The 23,767-nt window shown below is 41.1% G+C and overlaps 1 protein-coding gene across 2 annotated transcripts in view; it reads left to right on the forward strand.

Moving 5' to 3' along the window:
• The window catches only part of ARHGAP10 (Rho GTPase activating protein 10), a 101,636-nt gene extending 80,336 nt beyond the window's left edge, over positions 1–21,300 (forward strand). The window contains exons 20-23 of one of the 2 annotated variants that reach the window (XM_079990603.1): positions 2,976–3,135; positions 8,605–8,739; positions 9,786–9,865; positions 19,907–21,300. In XM_079990603.1, coding sequence (XP_079846729.1) covers positions 2,976–3,135; positions 8,605–8,739; positions 9,786–9,865; positions 19,907–20,160 — 629 coding nt within the window. In that variant the 3' untranslated portion in view covers positions 20,161–21,300. Of the gene's footprint in view, positions 1–2,975; positions 3,136–8,604; positions 8,740–9,785; positions 9,866–19,901 lie in introns of both variants that reach the window. The other variant, XM_079990604.1, reaches the window with a different exon arrangement.
• Positions 21,301–23,767: the final 2,467 nt, after the last annotated feature.

Genomic DNA, 23,767 nt, shown 5'->3' on the forward strand with positions numbered 1-23,767 from the left:
CTCTCCCTTGCTGGAATGGGGCCTTGGGTGCTAGTTTCATTGAGCTGAATCCAAGGGTGGACTTCGGTAATATGGCGCCCTGAGCAAGGACAAATTTTGGTGGCCCCCCCCCCAAATATTTCTTCTCTTCACAATGATTCCTTTTTGTCCTTCACTAGGTACCCATATAAATATAGGTTTTATTGTTTTTGTTTTGTGCCCCCTCGCCTTGGCGCCCTGTGTGGGGGAACAGCCCACAGTTCCCTAAATCTTACGCTGCTGTGAGCAGAAGGAAGCTCACACAAGGAGGCTTTCGAGTCACCTCTCCCTTCACCCCTCCCCCATGAAAATCCTTTCAAGCATTAACAGTGTGGGGTGTGGCATGTGGCCTGCTGGACCAGGAGAGAAGGGAATCATATACATTGCACTATGTGATAAATGGCACCACCAGATTTTAGACCATTCTTCCTTTCTCAGCCGTCTGCACCCCACCTTACTTTGAGTCCCCCAATCCCTTTAGAGAGACTTTTCAAGGGGGCAGGATAAGACATTTAATAAAGAGTGTCAGCCAACTAGGCCCCTGACAACCTTTGAAAATCTCCTCCTAACAACAAAGGGAAACGGTAAAGGGACGGTATCCGCAATATACAAAATACTACTACAAAATCCTGCAAATCCCCTAGATGCAATCAAAAAACAATGGGAGAATGACATAGGCTATGAGATTAACCCCACTCAATGGACCAGAATGTGGTCTAAACCCCCCTTTAAATCCATATCAACGAAAAGAAAAGAACTCACACTGAAACTCACCTACAGGTGGTACCTAACACCAAGGAAACTAGCGCTAATACACCCAGGAACCTCACCAAAATGCTGGAGAGGGTGCACCTCCACAGGCACATACCTCCACATGTGGTGGGAGTGTCCCAAAATCCAACTATTCTGGACAACAGCCATACAAGAAATATGTAAAATAACTAAGCAAGTTTTAGACTTCACCCCAGAATTGGCCCTACTAAAAATCCTCCAAGACAACAATGCCCATTTACACCACAAAGAACTTATAACCCACCTTCTTTCAGCAGCCAGAAACACCATAACCAGACACTGGAGAGACCTGTCAGGAGTAAGCATGGACCAATGGTACCAAATAGTATGGGAAACAGCCCTACTAGAAAAATTAACTAATAAACTGAAACTGACACGGGGACAAACAGAAGAAGACACCTTCATGGCTCCCCTTTATCACATACACAGCCCAACAGAACAATGACAATAATCCACCAACAGCATACAAATCAATATGGCTAACCTGATCCAAAACACCCACCCACCTCACTCACACACGAAAACAAAGATCACCACAGCCAATCACAAACAAACAATCACACCCTAGGCCAACCCTAACCTCTCTCACCACCAAAGGAACACAAGTGAACAACACAAGCACGCTGACACCAAACTCTACATACATTAAGCATAATAGAAACACCGCTACCTGACCCCACCCCATCCATCTCCCCTCCCTCCACCCCTTTTTTTCTTTTTTTTTCTTTTCTTCTCCCCCTAATGCCTCAACAAATGAAACGGATTTGTAAAAATGTTACATGGAGAAAAAAAAAATACGAGACATTACACTCACACTGTAAAACAAGAAAACCCTAAATAAAATATTTTTTAAAAAAAATATAAAGAGTTTCAGCCACTATACCCCCTATCGGTGGCACTGAGTCTGAACTAAGGCAGCCACCTATGCTACTGTTTTAGATTTTTCTTGGAAATAAAGTGGTCTGTTATGCATCCATTTTTGGCCTGGTCTCTTTTCTGGCAGTTCTCTTCCACGAGCTGTCTTCCACACGTAGTAGTTAGAATGCAGCTCTTTGTTTCCAGTGTGCGTTTCCAGGATGAAAAAAGCAATCTTGTGCTGCCATTTGCACATTAACATGATTTTAAGATATGAATATTAACCTCTGTGTTGGAAAAAATAATAATGAGCAAATTACTCTAAAAGATTACTGTATTGCCGCTTAATCTCCTAGAATATGTTTCGTATTGTGACATGTGTACCTGCAAATTAGATGTTGGAATATCACACAATCTAATTTACTACAAGAGCTCTTGTCATGCCATGCAAATTTGAACTGGAGCATCTAAAAATCAGCAGCTCAGAGCGTATGATGCACAAAAGCAAAGTAATGGATCTGATGTGCCATAGTGTCATTAGGCTGGAAATTGAATGCAGCATTTCAGAAACTATTGTTCTACTCCTCAAAGTTACCTTGAAGTACAAGCTAATTTTGCTTATCAGCTACTCTAGGGTGACATATTCAGATCATTCCCCCCCCCCCCATCAGCGTGTTTGGTTTTGTGTTATTGTAAGTCGTCACATAGTTACTGTGTTTCTTGGAAATTACCAGGAAGATTGGTGCTGGTGTAAGGGATATATATATATATATATATATATGGAACAATTAGAATGACCTCTTGATTGCCCTTAAATGCCTTCAGACACTGCCTCAAAATCCTGTCAGTGCAGCCAGTTCACTCAGTGTACTGAAATAATTGACCAAAGAATGATCAAGTAATGTACCTGTGTGTGTGCTGGCTTGTAGCTCCTATTTAATGTTGCATGTCTGATATTTGCTGGATTTGGATATTAAATACTAAATTTAAGTTGTTTAGTGACAGCCATTATGAACATTACTCATATTTCTCCAGATGATGCCACAGTTATGTCAGTGTCATGTGTTATTTTTATGGGTGAAAAGCTGACATGTGATTTTCCTCCAGTTTTAGTGAGCAGGGGTTTCATGAATAGTTAAATTTACATTTAGTCTGAGGCCAATTCTAAGCCAGGGTCATAAGTCATTCACTAGAATCTGTTTCAAAAAGAGTCCTAGGTTTCAGTGCAAGTATTCTCTGTGTTGTGTTTTGCCTTCATTTAGTATCCTTTCTGTATATTTCAGTATCTATATTTCTCACTCATTCTTCAGGTGACAGTCTTAGCCCTCCAAAAGAATGCACACCCACTGGTAGCATGGATTCCTTGTCTTCTCAGTCTCCTACGACTGCTGCCCCCAGCAGCCCTCCAGAGGCAGAGAAAAATCAACTTGTAGCTGACAGTGGTGACATAGCAGATGGGACAACCAGTCTGTAAGTATTCGTCATTTCAAAATTTCCCGGCATACCGATTTCTTGTATTCACAAACGCTAAAGAAAGTGGAAAGCAATGTTTGCCTGTTTTTAAATTTTTTTGGGGGAAGCAGATTTTCTGTTCTTTCTAATGAAAATAAAAGGAAAAGCATGACAATAGTGCAGCTGCTCCTGTTACGTTTGATTATTCAAGCTCATGTTGAAAACATACATGTATACATACATAATTATATTTATATGCTGCCTTTCCATACTTAAAACCATGCTCAAAGCAGTTTACAACACGAAACGGCTTACAACATGAAAAAATACACAATTACAAACATAGCGAAAGTAGTCATAAACAATAAATAAAACATCAAAAACTACACAACCAAATTAAACAGTTTCCACATAAATCGCAACACAATTTAAAAGATACCAAAAGTTAATATGAAAGGCAGCAACAGCCCCCCCAAAAAACCCCCTAAACAACATGCAAACCCAAGACAAACACTTGTACTGCATGGTGTCTCCTGTAAGTTACACTTACAAATAATAAACGCTTATGGTGCAAGTTCTGATTGTTGTAAAGTATATCAGCCAACAGCATCTGAAATGAGGTTGGACCATTTTAGAGAACAATAGTGACCTTGTATGAAAGGAATCCCGGTAGAACTCACTATATCCCTGTTCCTCCCTGCCTGCCTGCCTGCCTGCCTGCCTGCCTTCTTGGCAAAACAGTTCAGGGATGCAGGCAGTCTGTGCAATTTCCATCGACAGACACACACACACACACACCAGCTTAGTAAAGTTCCTCCCCTCCCCCCACTTTCCAAACTCCTTTTTCAGTTCTTTGTGCACATAAAGTAGGGAAACGCTTGGCCCTAGGTTTGTTTTGCATTTGGGAAAATGCATCAGTATCTTAGTATTTTGGAATAATAAGTGCAAAACATTTTTGTAATTAACCTAGAATTATTATAAAGGCAAGCAGTTGAAGCAGTGCAGCGTCTCCCTTGTCCCCCAATAATATGGCATCTAAAAGTTCAACCCTCTGTGCAATCATTTGGAAAAGAGAAATGTGGAATCACAGTGGCAGTCACAGTGGAAGATTGAAGACTGGTGCAGTCGCAATAGCATTTCTGTGCTTTGTAGCCCAGGGAAACATTCTATTCTGGGCTAAACCTTTTGTAGAAAGTGAATAATACTAAGCCTTTTTAAAGAAGTGAATCTTTTACTGCAATTCAAAGCACCCAGAAGGAAGCCTATATGGCTGATTGCTTGTTAAAAAGTTGCTGCTATGGCTTTTGCTCTTTCTTGTGTTACGACAAAGACTTTAGCTGATCACACAATCAGATTGGACTGGTTTTAATGCCTCTAAAAATTTCTATACAGCCAGTGGCCTCATTCACCATGGTAAAATGGCTTACCAAAAACATCAGTCTTGGCCACAGTATGTCACAATCGAACGTCCCTCCATAAGGTCTTCACTCAAGGTGGAATTTTGAAGAAATTAGTAGGCAAGACCCCTTAAACTGTGTGACAATACTTTGAAAGTAGGGGCTGGATTTGAGAGCTCTTGCTTTCCTTGTGGGTAGATCTGGCACCAGTGTTAGAAACTGAGATATGAAAGCTAGGAGCTAAATGGCACCTTAAACCTAGGTTATGGGTGCAACAACATAGTGTCTAGGCACACTTTTTTAATAAGCTGAAAATGAATGAACTGCAGCTAAAATATCATGTTCATTTTTCACATGACCCAATCTTTCCCCTGCCCACCCCCTAATATCCTTGAGAGGGTCTATTCTCCAGTCTTCAGAGAGTAGGTGGAAGTGGGGAGGCAGAAAGTGGGGAGTCCTTTCCTTCCACTCCGTAGTTTTAATCTGAAATCTTAGGCGCAGTACTGCGTCTAGAGCTCAGAAACTACTTGCGTTGATGAAATTCCCTGTGGCAAAATGCGCCTAGAACAATGGGAGTTTCGAACACTGTCTGGCACTTAATAGTCTTCTTATGGGGTTGGTTTGTCTTGGTGGGCAGCAGAGCTATGCCATACTACAGCTCATCATTGATTGAATTGGAGAGATGCTTAGGGGATTAAATCTGTATTTTTTAAAACATGCATGACTCTTTAGGCAAGAGGGGGAATAGTAGAGAAATTAGGCCTTCCCATGGGCGCAAATAGGTTTGAGTTGCTGGCTCTTACAGGAACATAAGAAGTTGTCTTATACCAAGACACATCACTGCTCCATTTAGCTCAGTATGGTCTGTACTGACTGGCAATGACTCTCAGAATTTCAGAAAGGTGGAGGTGCCAGGCATTGAACTTGGGACCTTCTTCATTCAAAGAGTGTGCTGTACCACAGCCGTTCCCCATAGCAAATATTTTTGTTTATCCTATAAGCTATCCTGTATTTTTATAGCCCTTGTATTTTTGAAACACCTTTATAAATCCATGTATGTTGTGCAGTTAATAAAGCTAACATTTAGTTCTTAAATTGTATATTACTGCGGAAACAATGGTATTTTTGTGGGGGCAGGCAATTCTGTCCAAGGGTGCCTAACATATTAGTTTCCTTACAAAGTAGTTCTTTGGGAACTGAAAAACATATCCCCCTGATTCTCAAATAAAGCAACTCATTTAGTCAGTAGTCTGCCGGATTAAATAACTTCTACTTGGCGCTGTGGGTTAAAGCTTCAGCGCCTAGGGCTTGCCAATCGAAAGGTCGGCGGTTCGAATCCCTGCGGCGGGGTGCGCTCCCGCTGCTCGGTCCCAGCGCCTGCCAACCTAGCAGTTCAAAAGCACCTCCGGGTGCAAGTAGATAAATAGGGACCGCTTACCAGCGGGAAGGTAAACGGCGTTTCCGTGTGCGGCTCTGGCTCTGGCTCTGGCTCTGGCCAGAGCAGCGATGTCACGCTGGCCACATGACCCGGAAGTGTCTCCGGACAGCGCTGGCCCCTGGCCTCTTAAGTGAGATGGGCGCACAACCCCAGAGTCTGTCAAGACTGGCCCGTACGGGCAGGGGTACCTTTACCTTTTACCTTACTTTTATTTCTTTACAGCTAAATTATAATTTTCAAGTGCTTTAGTGTGGACAACTGCAGCTTCAAATTTATCACTAGACTGGCATGAAAGATCATTGTGCTAATGTGCTAGCTGATTCACTGAGAGGTTTACAGTCTACATTTAAAGAAAGTATAGCAGCCTAGGCTGGCTATGCTTTTATCCACTGCAGTATTTTGTGCATGTCTCAAGCACTTCATGTGGTGGGAAGTCCTGTCTAATCCTGCTCCCAAGGGGGATTTCTCCTTTTCATCCAAGTAAAGAACTTCTGCCCTTGAGTCTTGGTCAACCTGCTGCAAAATTCTAACAAGAGATTTAAGGATACAGTTCTTCCCTATCCTTATCCCCAGTCAACAGCAGAAGTTCACATACAGCATGGAATATTTAATATGCAAGACGCATCAATTTCTTGGTGCCTGTATAGTTCTTTCTGGATTGCATATTGAATATAAAGTGCATTATCTGAGTTTTTATAGTAACAGCATTTTAAAATCACACGAAGTTCCATGCCCATTGCATGCCGACTTTGACAACTATGACAGTTCTGCTAAACAAGATGGATTTTTTTACCGAAGAGTTGGTGTAGATTCCTTCTATGGCCTCTCTCCCTTTTGCATCTTTGCTCACTGATTCTTGAGATAAGAGGTTTCTGTTTACCAGCGTTACCTTAGGAACGAGTCAGATAAATATCCAATAAAATATTTTTTTCAGGAGTTGTTTCCTGAATATCAGCAAAGATCTGTAGCTTATTTTCTGCCAGGTTTCAAGCCCCCACCCCCAGTGACTTTTCTTGTCAAGGAAAGATGATTGACAAGTGTGTGTGGTCCCCCCCCCCTTTGAAGACAATGTTACTGCTTCTATTTCGGCCACCCTCTGCATTCATCAGTGATAGTTTAAAATTGTATATATGTGCTCCCACATTTCTAATTAAGAACTTTTAATATGTTCTTAACTTACTGTAATATTGGTAATCAAAGGGATCTGACTTTTCAGGAATTGGTTTTACCATCGCGTATGCCAAATGTGTGTATTTAGAGAGTCAGCTTAGCTGCAAATGGTCCATGTTGCTATTTCACAGGCAGAATCCTTTTCACTTACATCCAAGAAGATTTCACTTCTTTCAGAAATAGAGCTTGTCTTTGCCGCATTGTAGTCTGTGAACCCTTCATATATATCCACAAGCTGTATCTGACAGGAGCACTGCAGTGATTTCTTCTACAGCAAGACTAAATTTCTCGTAAAGCTGGGGAGAAAGCAGCATGGAGCTCAAAGGTTTCTGCCCTTTTCAAGATTTATTTTGCCAGTTGGAAACTGTTCTAAATAATAATCAGTTTGTACTATACCCATTAGATAACATTTGGCATGCACTATGTCACATGGCATGTGAATGTAAATACAACAAGCGGAATTCATCAAACACACCCTGTCAGAGAAGTCCTGCACAAAGACTTCTGCTTGTGCAACAGGGCTTGCCCCATCTCCTTCCATGTGTATCCCATGTGCCCCCTGAATTTGGCTTTTGGGGTTCAGAATAACCCCCAGAACAGCAGTGAAGGGAGGAAAGAGCAGCAATCACTGTCATGGCTCCTTCTCACTTCAAAGATCTGGGCTAAAGTCAGTCTAGGGCAAATAAAGTTTTAATTACATGAAATATTGCTCTGTTTTGGGAGGAGGGGTTATATTTTAAAAAACCCAGTCTCTGGGAGGCTGTAAAGTCTTTAAAAGGACCTGGTAAACCAACTTGAAATATGAACTTCAGTTGAGCCTAAGAGACTAAATACTAGAATTTAGATGGCATCTCATCACTCTCATGGTTACTTTCTCCTCTCCTTGCCACTGCCATGCAAATGAGTGTAGTTTCTTTAGAAAGAGAAGGGAATCTCCTTTTTGAAAGGAAAAAAAAGGTCAAAATAGGCTGATAGACTGTTATAGTTATTCATATCTCCTTGAGGGATATTAACCAGTGTTCATGGCACTATAACAGCCTGTAACTCCTTGTTAGACAAGCTATTAGCAATTGTTTGATGTTCTCAGGCTTTCATTAGAACACACTAGCTGCCAACTAACCCTGTTCAGTATAAATGTCAGTATTTAACTCAGCCTCTTTATTTTATTTTGTCTAAGAGCATTATATGGTTCACACAGCAATAAAACTCAGTAAAGAGTAAAATCATATTTGCCTTCATGATACAAACATAAATGTTTCCTTTATTAGGAGGGTTGCTATGATTACAAGCTTTTTGTACAGACCTGGTGGCATATTTTAAAAGATAATATAAGGGCAAAAAAAAATATGTAGTGGGCAAATGATGTTTATGACTTCACGGGTCTAAAAACTTAAGCTTCCTATTCACAAAAGTCCACTACTGAATGGTATGAAGCTGAAGATACAAATGATTAATTTATTGCTTGAAAATGTCTTCCTTCAGCTCCAGTGACATTCATTCATCAATGGTCTCCTGGATGAAAGCGCAGGCGTGTACAGCATCTACCTCGGACACACCAGCATCATCAACGTTCTCTTTTCCTTCCCCTATAAGAGAGACTGACAGACCATCTGGAAGGTAATATTGTGCTACTTAGTTAATTTTCTGTTGCTAACTCTTGTGCTATAATAAAAGCAAAACATGGAGGTTTGTTTGTTCCCTTGTAAAGATGTCTGTACGGGAGTCAGGCAGCATGCTAAGCAACCAACTTTTAAATATTAAGTTCAGTAACTTACAGAGATAAACAAAAAATTTTACCATTCATGATACAAGAATGATTTCTATATTTTGGTGTGTGGGTTGTGCATCAAAGTGAAACAGGAGAAAGAGTCTAAATAAACCTAAAGCCTAGACTAGACTGCCCCATTATGGGCCTTGACTGTGGCTCCCCCCATAATGAGGTAATTGAATCGAACTGGTAGTGGCGAGAGGCAAAGTAATCTCCACTCACTTAAACTAGCATTTTCAATTGTGTCATGCTATCTTGGGCAGAACCTGTTCATGTTGTGTGAAGCAGTTGCATTGTGCATCATCTCTTTGGGTGGAACAGGAGCTATCATGCAGCAGTTGAAGCTGCCATTTTCATCAGGTCCCTCTTTCCCTCTCCCTCAACATTAATTTTGAACAGAACCACTAGTAGTTGTACAGGGAATATGTAATATCTCCAGTTTTAATAGCCAAATTACTTACTTTAATCTGTTAAGTACCAGTTTTGGTTTATGCCGATCAGCTGCTTTATGTGCAAACCAGAATGTAACTTCCTAACCTAAGGGTAGTAATATGTATTTGAACAGAGATGTAGTAGTAGTTATTGTCCAATAAAACATGTTGTGTTTTTGCATGATTGGAAACATAGACTTTTGCATGCCTTGCAGTATATTTTGTGTTAAATGCAAATTAGCACCATACATAACCTGCATTAGTCAAGTTGTTGATCAGATGGCAGAGTAATATATTTCCCATAAAAGGTTTTCGCTGTCTTAGTACATTTGACTACTTGAGCACATAGAACTGCCCCCCATATAGCTGTATGCACAATGTTGTGCAAAATTAAACAATTTTAAGCTTGCAAAAAATGTTTAATGCTGACAAAATCTTTGATATTCTTTCATTGTTGTCACCAGAAAAGCAAGAGCAGTGTATCCATGTGAGGCGGAGCATAGCTCTGAATTATCTTTTCAAATTGGGGCAGTTTTTGAAGATGGTAAGTATTATAGCTTTCGGGGCCAACTATAATCAAATCTGTTGAACTATGGCTTGCAAAGGAATGGTTTAAACATATATCTCCTGAGATATGGGGGGAAGTACCTGTGCCCTCTTTAAAAAATGGTGTCATAAGGAAGGCTACTACCAAATCCAGGGCTGAGGTAGATTCTAGCAAAAACCAAGTCACTATTCATGGTGCGGCAGCAGGAGACAGCTCTGACAGCGACAGAAATATCCATTAGGTGTTCATTCCAACTTCAGTGTCTAAAGGCCAGAGCCTCAGGAGTTTAAAGGTAAAAACTACACAGAGGAATGCTTCACATACAATAGCCACAAGGAGCTGTGAACTGGCTCCTTGTTCATTTAATTCTGCTCTTCAGCTGCTGCTTGAAAGCTGCCACCTGCATGCTTTACAAGAGAACTCAGCTTTAACAGACAGCAGAATCTTCACTGATAAGTTATGACCCAGAACACCTCTGTTCAAAGCCATTGCAGAAATGCCTTCTACACCCTTGCCCTCTCGTATAGAAAAATACCAATTCATTCTTTATTAATAGCTGCCCTCCAAGTCCTGAGAAATAAGAAGGCAAACCATTCCTATGTTGTTTTACCTGTATCTTTCATTTGTTTATTTAAAATATTAATTACCTTCTCTTCGTTACCAGAGAGGTAATCCAAAAGAGGGTTATAAGTTTTAATAAGAGGCAGTGCAATAAAACCTGGCTAAAAAGGAATATCAGTCCATTTAAACCACTAAGATAATTTCTTTAACACTAGAACAATAGGCTCCAGACTAGTGTCTTGCATATGCCCAGGTAGAAAGGTGTACGCTCAACTAGTGCCTAAAATACATGTGGGTTGGTTCTAGCTGGGTTTCAGAAGGGAAAGTGTTCTGAGTCATGCTCCCTCCTCATCTCCAATAGGAATATAGTTGACGTTGTTCTCAGCCAGCATGGATCCTCAGTAAGAGGGCAAATCAAAAGGGATAACCAACAATCCCTTCACTCATATTTTGAAACAAAGCATTGAGCTCTCCATTTTAGGTCCATGGGAGCCAATAAAATGCGCTGTTGAAAAAAAGCTTTTTTTATTTTTAAAAAATCATTTTTTAAAGAAGTCATCTAAATATGGCCTGTTTCTCCCATAGTGCTCCCTACTGGCATTTATATATTATCCCAAAAATACAAGTTGGGAAAGTTTCTCATGAACCTAATCTTTTCATCACCCCAAGGCTTGGCAATATATTCTTCTCATTTTTAAAACAGGCTGTGGCGTGTAAAGAATCCAGAAAAGGGGGCACAGAGGAAGGGAGGAAAGGAATAATTTAAACCAGAAATCTGCATCAAGTCCATTGTTTGAATTTGCAGATATGCATTTAGTTGAACAAGATGTCCCTGGATTCTGCTATTTTTGTTGCAGCGGATAGGGGGAAAATGGACTTTTCCTATCATCTCCTCTTATTTCCCCCCTTTATTCCTATGCACCTGGCCTGAATATTTACTGTTAAGAAAACATGCCTGGTGTAGATGCTTCCTGTCAAAATCTACCTTGCAGCCAGATTGTGTTTGAGTCAAGTGTGATAAAAGAGGAATTAGATAAATATATAGTTCTTCAAAGCTTTCTCTTGAAAGCAAGTTTAAATTTATTGTAAGGGTGGGGATCCTTAGCATATCTGTGAAGAACTCTTCTAGTCAAATCTGAGGACAAGACAGTCTCCTGGAGCACGTGGTTCACAGCACAGGAATTTTCAGGCATGTCACACCTTGTGTTTATTCCTCAAAAGGGGGAAAGCACTAAGATCCTCTCTCTTAGGTCCTGCTGAAAGAAATACTCTAGCAGCATGGGAGTTTCCATGTGTGTCTTTATTCCCAGAACACACTGAAACCTTCAAACCTGTGGCTCTGAACCACCACAGCAATGCCTTCCAGATCAAGTAGCTATCGTGGGAGTGCTTCAGAACCAGACAAGCTGCCCAAACTACATGTGCACGTGTCCATAGTAATGTAATGTGAGCACTGCTGTGTAATTTCTGCCATTACTCGAGCTGTGTCTCTGGGTGAAAGAGAAGAAGAAGGGAGACAGCTTTGCTCTCTTGGGCTTCTAAAGCCCGTTTTCTGGACAGGTTCATGGACAGGAGAAGATGACCTTCTTCTCACCTTCAAAAATGGCTTGTCCCAGGTTTTCCTCTCAGACATTCTATGTCAGCTCAACCCAGCAGCCAAGGCTACTAATGAAGCCTGTAATAAAAATCAGAGCATATATTGCAGCCCTTCTGATGTTGATAATGTGTGTGTGTGTGTGTGTATGTGTCTGTCTGTCTGTCTGTCTGTATGTCTGTCAGAGAGAGAGAGAGAGAGAGAATGTTCCCATTTTTCCAAATACAGTACAAGCTACATGATACGGCACAAACCTATAAGAGCACAACAGCAACAAAACAAGAGAAGGGGTTGCTAAAAAAGGAGCGGTAAACAAAATAAAAACCTAATAAATCACGTCCAAGAGTTTTAACGTTACTTTGATTCACTGTATATGCATAAACTAGTATTTCACACCTCTTTTTATTCTGCTCACATCAGTTAATTTTTCTCTCAGGGCAATTTCCAAGACATTGGACCACCCATGCACCATTTATAAATTTTGTAAACCTCCTGCATGCCACTCTTTATTCTAGGAGAGCGGACCCTCCAGGTGATGTTAGACTGCAGTTCCCATTAGCCAGTATGATGGGAGTTGTACTCCAACAGCAACTAGAGGGTCCACCACCTCTCAGCTTCAGGGTTTGTCCTAAACTAAAATTTCTTAGGCATGGGGAAGATGCTCCCCAGTCAGTAAATGGACAGCCCCTTTACATTTTTTTCATATTCTTCCCCCCCCCCCCCTGCGTATGAGCTTCTGTGGCATGGCTTCTCTCCGCATTGCGAAGTTAAGATCAGAAAACTCAGAACCACATATAAGTTCAGGCTGCAGCTATTCCCTTATGACCCAAGGCTTCTGATATTCCCTTCACACTATAGGAAAGGAGATGTGCTCGTAGGGTAATGCGAGAAAGATTCCCATGTGCTCTGTTCTGCGCTGTTGCCAGTTCAGCAACATCCTGTTCTTCTAAGATTTCTTTCCTGGGCGTCTTGGGGCGTGACTCTGGCTCATGGTAGGGCACCTGCTTTGCATGCAGAATTCCTGTGTTCCAATCCCTCATATCTGCAGTTTCAAAAATGAGTGACAAGTGATATGAAATACTTCTGCCAAAACCCTGGAAAGCCACTGCTGCTCAGGGTAGAAAATCTAGACTACATGGACAAATTATCTAACCCTGTTATAAAGTAGCTTACCATGATACCTACACATTGAAGTTACTTACATTGAATGTTACCCTTTTTTGCTGTTTTAAGCTCTTTACTTTTGCTCGAGATCTTAATATCCTGAATAATTTGGTGTTGTGTTCAAACTTGGCTGTCTTACAATTCTTCTGCCTCTAGTCTGGAACAAGTATGATCCTTTGCTCACTTCCCTCCATTGTGAAATCCCATTTATTGCAAGTGGTTTCAGCTTTAAAAAGCACGGTAATTCCAAACACAGTGTAACAGAAGTTTTCATTACTGGAGGGAATGATTAGTTAAGCTCCCATATTTACTAAATCTGTAAAACCATCTTGTTCTCGTTTGCCCTTCAACAGTCCTCTGAATAAGTCACATCTCCTCCATTCCTGATCTTCCTTCCTATCCCCTTGTGCACTTAGACTGCGTACCAGTTCCATGGAATCAATTCAAATTCATCACTCAGTTTAAATTCCCACATGCCTTAATAAGCCCTTAAATGAAGAATTAAGATAATAATACATCATTTCTGCTGCTCTACCAATAACTTTAACTATCAAAGTGACAGTGCATCAATCAAATTGACATACTGTTAGTATCAACCATTAAAATAACTGTTAAATTAGTGTCTGACATGAGGTGCCACTTCCATTAAGGGAAATTTTATATCTTTCTTACCCCTCCCTACCTCCATTTTATTTTTCCTCTTGGGCCCCCCCCCTCCATCTGTATTCCCCTCCCCTTTCTTTTTCATACTTTAAAGTGAGGAACCCTTAAGGTGGCTGTGGAATTAAGAGAGTTTCCCCATTCTCGCCTAGCTTCTTTCCCCTCCTGCTTGAACAGGGGTGGGGATATGGGGGTCGGATGTAGGCTGGACTTGGCTCAAAGTGAAAAAGTGAATGGTAGAGGCGGGATACAGCAGCAGATCCAGAATCTGCTGACTGGACCTCAGAGCTGTTGGTTCAGCCTGATGCTGCAGAAGGCAAATAGCAGGCCAGGGCACTGGACAGCCTTTCAGCAACTGATTAATGGTTTTTCCCAAGCAGTTTTTCCCCCAAGGACAAAACTGCTGATTCAAAGCTTACAGTAAAGAGATTGCTCTTGCTTCCTTCCTTCCTAACCTGTTTTTACCTGCTATTCTGCCTCTTTAAAGAAGAGGCTCCCATCTATGAATTCTTGTAGAGCAGGGGTGGGGAACATTTTTTTCCTCCTGAAAGCCACATTCCCTTCTGAGCAATGAGCAGTGTTCCGAGGGGCATATGCAAAAGTGGGCAGAACCCATCTCTGGGAAGCTCAAGCTCCTTACAGGGTCTCCCAGTGCCCATCTGCATAGCTGGCACTCGGTTTTAATGCATTGTGCATACATATGCAATGTTTAAAACAGAACCATCCACAATAATGGTGGCACCACATATAAAGTGGAGTCTGTAGTGGTGAAGGGAATGCAAGAAAGATCATTGCTATCCTTTCTAGCTACAGACACTTCTAAACATTGTCAAAATACTTTTAAAAGCAGCTTCTCTTCATTCATGGGTTTCTGAAAGGGGTGGAAGAACTGAGACATCTAAAAAAATATCTGCCATGATTATGTGACTCTGGCTATAGGTGCCCGTAGTCCTTAGCTTCTTGGTAATCTGAAACCAAATGAGGTGAAAATCTATTGGAACTCTCTCACACATGCTAGATATTGAAACTATAAGGATTGCTTTATTAGGGTGCAAAATTGGTACCTTTTGTGACGAGAACTGTTTTTGGGGGTGGAAACCACCGCTTGTTATTCAGACATACTCTACTTCCTGTGGCCTCTGTACCAGTGGAAGCTACAACAAAGACATGGCATATGTATCTTCAAATTTCCTAAAAAATGAATAGCATGCATTCCTTCTTACCTCAAGTAGCTACTGTCATCATTGCAGGGTACTACAAAAAAAAAAAGAGGGAATTACCTCTTTGGTTGGCAGTCACTTTAAGATAGTTTCTGGGGAACAATTACCTGAGAGGATCTAATAAGAGTTGTTCTTAACACCTTTTCCACTTTTTGTCTGGGAGTAAGGGGGGAAAAGCCAATGTGACAATGAGGTAACAGATAACTTAGTGAGAGTCTGGGCATGTCATTAATTATCATGTGCATCTGCGAGCTAAGTTGCCCATGCAGTTTTAACCTGGGCAATGGAGGCAGAGGAGATTTAATCCAAGCACTACTGGCTATTGCTGTATTCCACACAGTGCCAAGAGCAAAGGATGCCCTCAAGATAGCTTCCCTTTCATGTGCCATGAGGTGTCCACTTCATTGCAGCTACTGCTGTCATAACTCTTTCACCACCATACAAGTTGTACATGCATGTGATGTGATGTACTATGGTGCATTGTTAGCTAAAAGAAAGTCTCCGGTTCTATTGGTGTCACCCCCACTTAGAATAGCCTCAGAGTAACTTCTTTGAGAGACTAAAGGAAATGTGGCCCTCCAGACCCCTCTATCTGTTCCTTGGGACTCTACTCTAGCCACACACACCCAGATCTCACCCTGCCCTGCTCCACACTCTCCTCTAGTACTTTGGAAGGTGGGGTACGTGCAGCTTCTGATGGGAACGTTGCCTGCTGCACAGAGTTAAGAGAGACATTTGTAGCTCAGCCACTTTTGCTTCTGGCCTCACCCACTATTGGCATGTGGCCCCAGGTTATCCATGAAGGAATGGATTTAGGAAAGGGTCCTCACCACTGGGGTCAAGAAAGTAGATAGATGTCAGTCAGCTGGCTTACACACATGCTACCTTATGAGACTTTTGGAGTGTGCAACATGGGAGAAGCAAATCTAAGGAATATTAGAATGGTGTGGGTAAGAGTGAGCATGGCAGGGGGAGAGAATGGGCATGTGTGGTGTGTATGAATGAAAGGTGACTTCGTCTCCCTGCACCACAACTGCTTTCTCTATGATAAATATAGGGTTGATATTTATAGATTTAAAAATATACTGCCAGGAAATAGTACAGCTCACTGAAGTGAAAGGACATATTTATCTTCCCTCTGCAAATCAAAACTACACATGAAGGCAATTTGTATTTGTTTAAAAATATGTCAGTTTTGAGGGAAAGGCTGTATGTCTTAGTGAGTAGATTTTCTTTATCATGGTTAGCTGAAGGAAGATTGTTAAAACTTATATAATTATAGCTACAGAGGAGCTGATTTGTCGTGTAAGCTAAAGTGGCGCAGTCCTAAAACCATGTATTCCAGAGAGAGATCCCACAGACATCAAGCAGGATTATACCCTGCTCGTTTTGAAATTACTCCTGTGCCACCAATTTTAGTGGGACTAAAATAGCTTAAGTGATTCAAATGGAAGCCTAATAGACTCTGTGCAGTGCAAAGACATTTCAGTTAATGCGGCAGAAATTATGCATATAATTTGTTGCATACAGGCAGCCCCAGTGCAGAAGTTTCCACGTAAGCTCATTGATTTCAGTCTGTACAACCACAGTCTCTCACGTTTTAGTCTTTATGTTGTATGAGTCCAATTCTATTGTCATTAGCCAGACATAGTGCAGAAGAGATGCCTCATATAGGTTTGGGGTAGAGACAGCTCTTTTGGGAGAACTGAGAACTGATTCTGAGAAAGTTATCATCCAAGTTGAATGCGCCATGTTCAGAATTGCCTAAATTGGACCAGTAGGGATCCAAGCAAACTCTACAGTAGCAAACTCTAGTTGGCATTAGTGATTCCCTAGCTCTGTTCCCTCACTAAAACTCAGTCTAAGTATGCGGAACTGAACTGAATGCATGCATACTCTTACCCTGGTCACCTATACCTCCTTCTGTTTCCTGTCTATTGTCTCCCCAGTTTCAAATTTTGGTATGTTGGCATCTTACCTAGAGATCTCTTTTTGATAGTCACTCTGTTAAGTACCATGCCCCTGGTGGTACTAGATTCAGGCAGGGAGCTGTGTTGGTCTGACGCAGTCGGAAAAAATTGTCCAGTAGCACCTTAGAGACCAACTAAGTTTGTTCTGAGTATAAGCTTTCGTGTGCATGCACACTTCTTCAGAAAGCTTATACCCAGAACAAACCTGGTGGTACTGTTAAACATTGATAATAGGTTCAACAGGTATGAAATGATCTGGTATAGCTTTCTTGAGTTTAAATTTACTTCTGTGGACAAGAACTATTGAAGATGAGCAGATGTTGTATCTTTCATGAAGTAGTATTTAAACTCTGAGCTTCAGATAATGGCTAATTCACAAGGCCTCTCTTTCGCATCTATGATGGCCTTTTCTTGGGGAACATGAGCATTCTTCTCTGCAGCTGAGGACCAGTAGGGACTGGGGTGGTGCTATGGTCTAAACCACTGAGCCTAGGGCTTGCTGATCAGAAGGTTGGCAGTTCAAATCCCCGCGATAGGCTGAGCTCCCGTTGTTCGGTCCCAGCTCCTGCCAACCTAGCACTAGATAAATAGGTACCACTCCGGCGGGAAGGTAAACAGCGTTTCCGTGTACTGCTCTGGTTTCGCCAGAAGCAGCTTAGTCGTGCTGGCCACATGACCCGGAAAAACTATCTGTGGACAAACGTCGGCTCCCTCGGCCAGTAAAGCAAGATGAGCACCGCAACCCCAGAGTCATTCGCGACTGGACTTAACTGTCAGGGGTCCTTTACCTTTACCTTTTTATGTCACCAGTGCAAGCATTTTCAGCCATGCAGTGAACCAGGACATGTCTCAATGGCTTCACTACCGCATACATTTTCCAATCTTAGTGCTAAGACAAAAGCACTACATGTGGGTAAAAAAAGCTGTTTTTTCTTCTTCTTTCTTTAAAAATTAAATGGCCAGTTGAACTGTAAACAATGTTGGTATATCCATTTCCATCAGTTTGATCCATCGCCCTGTCACTGACAAGACTCCTGTGAGCTTTATAATGCAAAATAAAGGCTGCTTAGTATGGATAAAATAGGGCCAATTATAATTTAACCTTTAAGATAATTGCTGGCAGAAGTAGTCTGTCTAATATGTTTGTATCCCGATTAATGTGTATTCACCTGTACTGTCTCGGCAATCTTAATATGTATGTCATCGTGTGTCAGCTGCTGTGAAGGAACTTTTTAGAGATGTGGAATCAGTCCATTTAAAACGTGTGCTTACCCTATGCAGTGAAAATTACAAAGGGTAAAAGTTATGCCAATTATAGTTTTTTTTTAATCTTCCATTTGAGAGTGCTATTTTTCTAGGTATTCCTTTTGATATTCAAAACTTTCCATTGAGTTATGTTGTCCTCCTCCCTCCCCCCGCCCCACCTCCAAAGGTGCATCAGTGTAAATATCTATTTTGTGATTTTGAAGCTGTGTGCATCAAACATTTGTAAAGACTTTGGTCACCTTGTCAAGTGGGAGTGATAATGGCTTCACTATCCTCCTACAAGCCATTTGTAGTAAGTATCCAGTTACTGCAGTGTTTGCTGTGCTACCTATAGATTTGCGTTGGTATTGTTTGCAAAACGCTTAGTAACTTAATGTGTGGGATTAGAAGAAGTGGAGGCCAGCCCCAAAGATCTTTTGGAGAACCAGTGAGTTCCTGGGTGGACAAAGGGTTCCTGTTTGATTCAGTATTAAAAACAAGTCCATTTGAACATTCCTATGGCATCCCCGGTATTACTGGGAATGAAGGAATATTTATTTATTTAGGTGCCTCCTGCATGAGGAAATGCTCCCCCAGTCAGTTCAAGCAATTTTGGAGCAATGTAGGGTCAGGTTGGGCAAAAGATTCCTTACCTTGCAGGGGGCTGGACTAGATGACCCTCATGGACCCTTCCAACGCTACAATTATGTGAAAAGATAACTAAAGAAAATTCATCCTGTGTGTGTGCTTAAATGTACTTTTCCCACATGTAATATATTCAGGGCTCATGCATTTCAGTATTCTGCACAAACGCAGAATTGAACAGCCTCAGAATATCATACTTAAAAAATACAAATCTCTCCCTTTTGCCTGCAAAAATAGACTTGAAAGTGGAGGTAAAATCTCCCTCCTAACTCGCTAACTTTTTAAAGATATCCGAAATCATTTCTTCTCCCAAATACTGATATTTCTTTAAATTGCCTGTTACAAGGTTTCATTGTCAGAGTGGCTATTCTTGTGATCTGTTAGAAAACAAAAGACAGTGCCAATCTTATGTGAAAAAGTTGGTGAAGCTTGGTTTGGGGGGAGCATTTTTGAGACCCACATTCCTACTTCTGTATCTCTAATAAGCCTTTAAAGGCAGTCTTACCTCTTTGCTCTGCTTGGAGTTTCATCTTCAAATAGAATAGTATTAAATGGTACAAGTTCCTATGTCTTTCCTTGCTGATGGTGGAGAAACATCAGAATGGGGTGGGGAACGCTGAGCAAATGATGGGTAGGGAAACATTAAAGCAGCTCTTTCGCTCCCACTGATCACCAGATCCTCTGCTCAAGATTCCACCCTCCTTAAAGCACTGTCACTGAAGGGGGGGGCGGGAATCTATCATGAAAAAGACTCATGCAAGAGTTTGGCCCTCATACAAATCTTGTAATTAAATGAGCAGTAGTTCTGGGAAAAATAGAGACTCAAAAGACTCCCTCTGTCTGTTTGTGATTGTGAGTAAAAGAGTTTCATGGACTTAAGCTGTATCGTTGACTTCCAGCTGTACAATTCTGTGACTTCTGTCATAAATAGTGGATTAATAGGAGTGTGTCTGTTTTCTCCCCTCTTTCAACAGTGCAGTTTTCACGGGAACCCGGCTGGCTAGAAGGAACACTAAATGGGAAGAGAGGACTCATTCCCCAAAACTATGTCCAGTTTTTTTAGTTTTCTTCGTTGAATGCCTGGAAGGTGTACATGGTATCCATGGATTTTATGATTCAGTTGCTTCTCTTTGGCTTCACCTATTTTTAATCAGTTCAGGACCTGACAATGAGATGGAAGACCTTCATCTGTATAAAGACTTAATATTTTGCCAAATAGGAATTGAGCAGTAATTTTATATGGGGAGGGGAAAGGGTGGGTAATTTTAAAAATAGTACTTTAGGTTTGTAAAGAGTCATAATTATACATATGTATGTTTGTAAGATGAATGTTAAATCAAAAAAAGACTTGATTGTGCAGTATTTACTTTTACTCTTAACGATCTGAGACATTTGAATCTTTTCTGATTCCAACCCAGTCCCCGGCCAGCCTGACCTACCCACCTTATTGAAAAAGTTGGGGAAATGTTGGTAGTATAAGCTGGTATCTTTGTGAGGGTTACAGCAGGCTACTACAGTGTTAACTGTCAATTTAGTTTTCCCTTACTTTGAAAGGGAGAAATTTAGCTGGCGGAAGCATCATTAATTTACACTCACAGGAAGGAAGAATAAAATACAGCTTTCAAATGTCCACAGTGGTGCAGATAAATTTATACAAATTATATGGCTTCACTTATTATATATTTTAAAGGCACATATATGATCCTCTGAGTTCTGTAGGTTTCCTCCTACCGTCAACTTATTGGAATCAGGACATCTTGTTCTCTATTAATGCTGTGGAAAGTATGTTTACTGTTTTGATAATCTGTTGATGGAAGTTCACCTTTACATAGGCTCAAACTAGTAGTAGCATGCTGTTACTTTTTTCTTTCCCTTGAGACAAGTCCCAAAACTGACATGGAGGAATTGGAAGGAGAACTGCTTAACTCTTCTCCTACAACTATTTTCCTACCCCACCCCACCCCCCAGAAGCCCTCCACCCTTCATCTTCAAGCAGCTGGGTGGAGGGGATTTTTTTACCAGGGCAAAAAAAAACTGAAAGGGAAAGATTTAAGGAACCTGCTCCCCACAAGGCTGCTTTTGGATTTATTTATTTTTTTAAGTTTGATACACTTGACTACGTATCACATCTACTTTGAGTCTTAGTTGTCCATGTAAATTTGTGTACAATCAGGGATAATTTATGCACTGCTTATTTCCAACAGAATAATGGAAAGGCTCTTCAACTGCCAGTTTCACATCACAGTTAATGTGAAAAGAAAGAAGCTTCACTTTACTGCAATATACTGTTCATTCATGATTGTAAGTTTTCACATGTATTATTAATTTGCTATGACCAGAGTTGTTTAAATACAACACTTTTTTTTATAAAAAGGGTTTGTTTTCTTCTGCCTCCGGGTTTGATAGAGAGACGATGGAACTACTTAAACAGAAGTATTCAGATTATGCTTCCTATATCCAAACACATCCCTTTGCTTGCCATGTAATTGATGACTCTCAGCCCAAAGTGCAAATTTGTGAAAAGTGTCAGGTCTGAATTGACTTTAAATTATATGACTAACAATTATATTGTTAGTAAATATTTCTGGGCTACAGTCCACTTCACCGATAATTGTCTAATAAATTTGTTAGCCTCTAGAGTGCCACAAGACTCTTTAAGTCTTTTGCAGCAAAAACAATAAATAGGTGATCCCTCTATTAACTGTTTTAATAGGGTGTCAGTTGAGGAACAGAAAGTGTCAGAAAGCCCAATCCCTGATTCCCCCCCTTAAAAATACTTGCATTAAATGTTTTAAAGGCCTTGGTCCCAGTCAACAGATTCCTGATTATGCCAGGAAGCTGCCTGATGGCAGACCAGCCTAAGAAAGGGCCCCTGTCATCAGTTTTGACAAGGGTTTTCATGTGTTTGGGACAATTCACTTACCAACTTAAGCAGAGCAGCTATGGGTCCTAATTCAGCAACTGTTGCTATGTGTACATCCCAGAATGTTTTTTTTAGCATTGTGGTGGTATGCTTTTGCACACACATGACCTGATAGAGCAAAGAAAGCTACAAGTAGAAGAAACTTACAGCTGCTGAGGAAATCCTACCCACCCCAAATGACAATCATTTTTATTCTGAAAAACAACAGAGACAGAGCCCCATTAGATCTGTTTGGCCTTCCATATACCTTGCTTACCAGATACGTATTTGTGGGAATTTCACTCCTAAACCAAAATTGGTTCACGTAGGCTGCATATCAGGCATCCCCAAACTCGGACCTCCAGATACTTTGGGACTACAACTCCCATCATCCCTAGCTAACAGGACCAGTGGTCAGGCATGATGGGAATTGAAGTCCCAAAACAGCTGGAGGGCCGAGTTTGGGGGTGCTTGCTGTATATCTTACTGGCAGGGATTTTAATGAAATGACTTAATCAACAGTTAATCGGCTTTAAAAGTACACCTACTCCTAAACAAATAGACAGTAAATATTTTACCTGTGCAAACTCCCTAACTAATAGCAAAAAAATAATAATCTTTTAAAAGAGCTTTGTCTACTTAAAGTTTGATTAAAAAAACACTTCACAGTTACTATACTTTCAGATTATTTTCTTTAATGAGCTTTAACTGACAATCATTGTCTGTTCTTTTGCCCAGAACTATAAGGCCCTCAGAGTGTTCACAAATCATTTCCAGATGGTGCAGTTGTGATCCAATGTACTTCTGCCTCCCTGGTCCAGCTGGAACTCTCCCAGGCTGTGGGGCATTAATATACTTCTTTGTGTCTGAGGCTATAATCTTTGCCAGATAGCTTTAAGGTGATTCTACTTGGGAGATCATCAAGCAGTTAGGAAATGTGACCGAAAACAGTGCAGATGCTTGCGGAGTAATGTAATGGAAATCAGATTCTCTTCTTTTCCAACTGTTACAAGGGCACGGTGGGGGGAAGAGAGTGAGGCACACGTTATGGATGTAAGTCATTTCACTCTTTCTCACTACTGCTGTAAAGAATGTGCATAGCATAAACAGACTTGTACCTTATGGCCTAGCCCTGAGCGTTCAGTGCAACCATGAAAGGTGCCGTTTGCAGAATTTCTGCATGTTGAGAGTGACCTCTGCATGGAGAAGAAGCCTGAACATCTTCCAGAGTCGCAGTGGGATTGGATGTGGGAAGCTGTCAGCAAGCATCCTGCTGCTCCATACAATCGTATGTATGTGGGGCAGAAGTCGGGTGCTGATTTGAAGGGGAACGTGGAAAGTCGAGATAATAGACAACATTTTGGTGCCAACTTACTACTTGGTCATGCTACTTTGTGACTCTGCATAAACAACTAGGCTGAAATTATAGAGGGAGAGAGAGAGGCATAGGTGATTCTTAAGTGTTTTAGGGAGGATATGTATATGTGCAGACGAAACAATCAGACTGGAACAGTTTTGGTTCCGACTTTTACTTTTGCCACCCAAAGACTGGTGGTTAACTTTGGTGGGGGGGATGTTCATTTTGCCAGCATGAATTAAAAAACCAGCTGAGCCCTGTACTCTTGATTTGCGAAGTGAGGCTCTGGTATTACACGGAGAGGTTGCATGGTTATATTGCCACTTTCTGACAAGATGGTGGTCACATAGAAACTCTCCATGCCAGGTCAAAGAACATCACCCATTCAACCAATTAATGGCTGCTGTGCTGGGACTACACTGAAGTCTTTCTCCCGCTTTGTCCCCATGATAAAGATTGTGGGTAGCTTGACCTTCAGTATTATCTGCAAAGGCAGAATTGCTTCCTTAGTATTCCAGTGAATATTATTTTAGAAACATGGTCCAATTTTCTCTTAAACCAATGGGTGTGTAAATTATGAT

Source organism: Podarcis cretensis, assembly GCF_951804945.1.
Source record: "Podarcis cretensis genome assembly, chromosome: 9".
NCBI lineage: Eukaryota > Metazoa > Chordata > Lepidosauria > Squamata > Lacertidae > Podarcis > Podarcis cretensis.